General features: G+C 46.5%; 1 protein-coding gene across 1 annotated transcript; it reads left to right on the forward strand.

The window, feature by feature from the left end:
* The first annotated feature begins 491 nt into the window (after positions 1-491).
* Positions 492-1,950, forward strand: LOC112287220 (cold-regulated 413 plasma membrane protein 1). Its single transcript, XM_024530012.3, has 4 exons — positions 492-795; positions 1,164-1,271; positions 1,394-1,476; positions 1,586-1,950. Exons 1-4 carry the CDS (start codon positions 611-613, stop codon positions 1,825-1,827), a joined length of 618 nt encoding a protein of 205 aa, XP_024385780.1. The 5' UTR covers positions 492-610; the 3' UTR covers positions 1,828-1,950.
* Positions 1,951-2,888: the final 938 nt, after the last annotated feature.

The raw sequence follows: 2,888 nt of genomic DNA on the forward strand, positions 1-2,888 counted from the left end.
TTATTTTAATAGGATTTCAACAAATATATCTAACATCTTTACAAACTTCACTTATGCAATAATTGTTTTGTCTATATGTATTATGAGTATAAATATATATATATTATTCAAGACATAAGAAAACGCAAGAATCAGGATAAGAATTGGACTTTCCACTGCAAGTGCACATCCGACCATTCTTCAGGAATGTGCATGTCCAATTGCAAAGTCAGTGACACACTCTTTGGTAAGACATCCAAATTGTGTTTTGGGCAGATGGGTTCTGCTGCAGTTCACAACCTCCCATCCAGAAGAAAAAGAAAAAAAAGAGAAAAAAAGTAGAAAAACAGCCAATGCTAGAATCAGAATGGAATTTCGAGCCATCTCATCATCATGCTACTCCAACTACATGGACGGCTACGATGGCGCTAGCGGTGGAATCTATCTCGCATCCCAGAGCACTCGTGATACAACTTTCGCGCGACTCCATTTCGTCGATCAGGCTCTTGCTCGCTGGCTCGCTTGCTCTCCAGTTCTCTAGTTTTGTAGCCCTCTCGCGACCTCGTCACGCACGCATCGCAGATTCGCCTTTCTGTGTTTCGTGCACACGGTTCATTACATACTTACTACCATGGTGACGGCGCGCGCGCTCGCTTTTGATGTGACGCAGCCTGGCGCTGCTGCCATGGCGATCGACCAGGACTGGCACGCCCTCGGCGCGGCTCTCTCTAACTTGGGCATGCACTTGGCTGCTGCGGCTGGGATCACTGGTTCCAGCACCGGTTTGTTGCAGTGGCTCGCCGTGATTGCTGCTATGTACACTACTTGTCTTCACTCTTCTTCTTCAGTTTTCTCTTCCTGCTTTTCTTCATATGATGTTTGTTTTTTTCGTTGCCTCCTCTCTCTCCGGGATTTGTCGGTGTGAGTTGTGACTACTAGAGTTCCGAATGGCGGCCACACCTTAGAAGATTTTGAGCTCTTAGGGGGCGCTTGAATGTGAGGCATATCGTAAGTGTGGTAGTTGAGAATAACTACTTTAGTTGAGTTGGCCATGGAGCAGCAGGTGTCTGGGTGTTTGCGACTTGAATCTTAGCAGTGAATTTTGCAGTCAAGGAGGCATTTCCGATATAGAGAATGCAGTTGGTGCTTCTACTCATCTAGTTAGGGATCGTTGTTCTGTGCAGCTATTTGCTGGTCTTGGACAGGACTAACTGGAGAACCAACTTGTTGACCGCTCTTCTTGTACCATACCTCGCGCTCCAACTCCCGGAAGTCGTGTTTGATTTCTTGCGGTACGTCACCTTTTTTCGGAAACTGCCGTTGCGGAAACTTTGAATGCCAGTGTCGAAACTGTGGAGGCTGTTGCATAGTTTTTTTCTTACGAGTCCTTTCCAATGCGAGTTTTGCATCTCAGGGGAGGAATCGGTGCGTGGATTGCCTTCGCTGCCGTGGTTATCCGCCTCTTTTTCGCGCAATCGTTCCCTAATTTGATTCACGGTAAGGCTCTAACGCACCCTAGTGAGATTGTGTTAATTATATAGTAAATTGTTTGCTCATTGTGCCGTTGGCGCGTATCCTTGCTGATATCAATCCATGACCTGTCCAGGTGATTTGGAGTTGCCCGTAGCCTTCATCCTTCTTGTTGTTACTGCCCCCAAGGCCATCGTCCATTTTAGGGGCCATTTCATTGGTGAGATCGTGTGCCTTGTGATTGGGGCTTATTTGTTGTATCAGCACACCAACCACGCCGGCGGCTTCCGTCGTGCATTCGCTGAGACAAGGGGCGTCCGCCACACCGTGGGCATCCTCCTCTTATTTGTTGCTCCCGCCTGGTCGCTGTTATTCTAGATTATCTCCGTCCCGCTTTCACAGTCACGCACGTTTGCACTAGTCTGTATCTGCCTTTCAATGTGATACTTATAGATTTAAGGATAACCCTGTGTTAAATAAAATATGGCACTATGACCCCGAGCTCTCCGTGTATTCTCCAAAAAATAGTCCATGCTTGCTGTGCAGTGGATATCCAATAATCCACAAGTTCCACGTTTTGTGTGCTTGACCGTTCGAAGCCTTTGTTGTGAAGGCGTATGCAGAGTAGTTAGGTGGATGTATCCAGAAGGGGAATGATTTCGTGGAACGTGGCCAGCTGGGAAGACATCTTACATAAGTATAAACGCTGCACACTGCTGACCTGGAATGAGCTGGAAACGTTTTGTGATGCCCTTATCTGACATTTATAGGATCCAGTACCTGAGCTTTGTCAGCATATACGAAAAGTAACAATTCCCCAGAAACATCACACACTACCGAATCTTCGTGACGTGAATGGTATTGTGAAGTGGACGGGAGGCAGTCTTCCATGTCACTAAGAAATGAGTGAAGCATATGGGTGGTTCTTTCAGCTCACGAAGATTCTGAGTTATCGTCAGGAGTTAAGCTACGAGAAGAAAGTCTTTGGCACACAATTTCGCTTGAAGCAAGCCATGAGAACAACATTTGATCCCATGAGGTCAAAAGATGCCGCAATGAAAAGCGAGATGATTTGAATGTAAAGGATCGTCTGTTGGTCACGAAATCTCGTGCAAGATGGAAATCGTCGGAGGAACAGTCCTCAATGCTGCTTGTCGGAGACGAGAGATTTAAGAGTGTAATTTTGCCTCAAACTTGTTCAAAGCGCATCGTTGATTTGTCCTCATCGCACAGTCGGTATCACTGATGTTTCCTCTCCGACGGTACAGGGAAGATATTCTTTCACGATTAAAAGTGTCTACCATTTCAAATAAACCTTGAGGAACTGAAGCCTGCTGCCGTCCACTACAACCCGCTTTCCGCTGATGCACGCGCAGGACCTTTCAGCTGGCGCATGTTGACGGACTTTTTACGAAGCTCGCAACCGATATTTAAGTTCC

The sequence above is a fragment of the Physcomitrium patens genome, chromosome 10 (assembly GCF_059467195.1).
Source record: "Physcomitrium patens ecotype Gransden chromosome 10, ASM5946719v1, whole genome shotgun sequence".
Lineage (NCBI taxonomy): Eukaryota > Viridiplantae > Streptophyta > Bryopsida > Funariales > Funariaceae > Physcomitrium > Physcomitrium patens.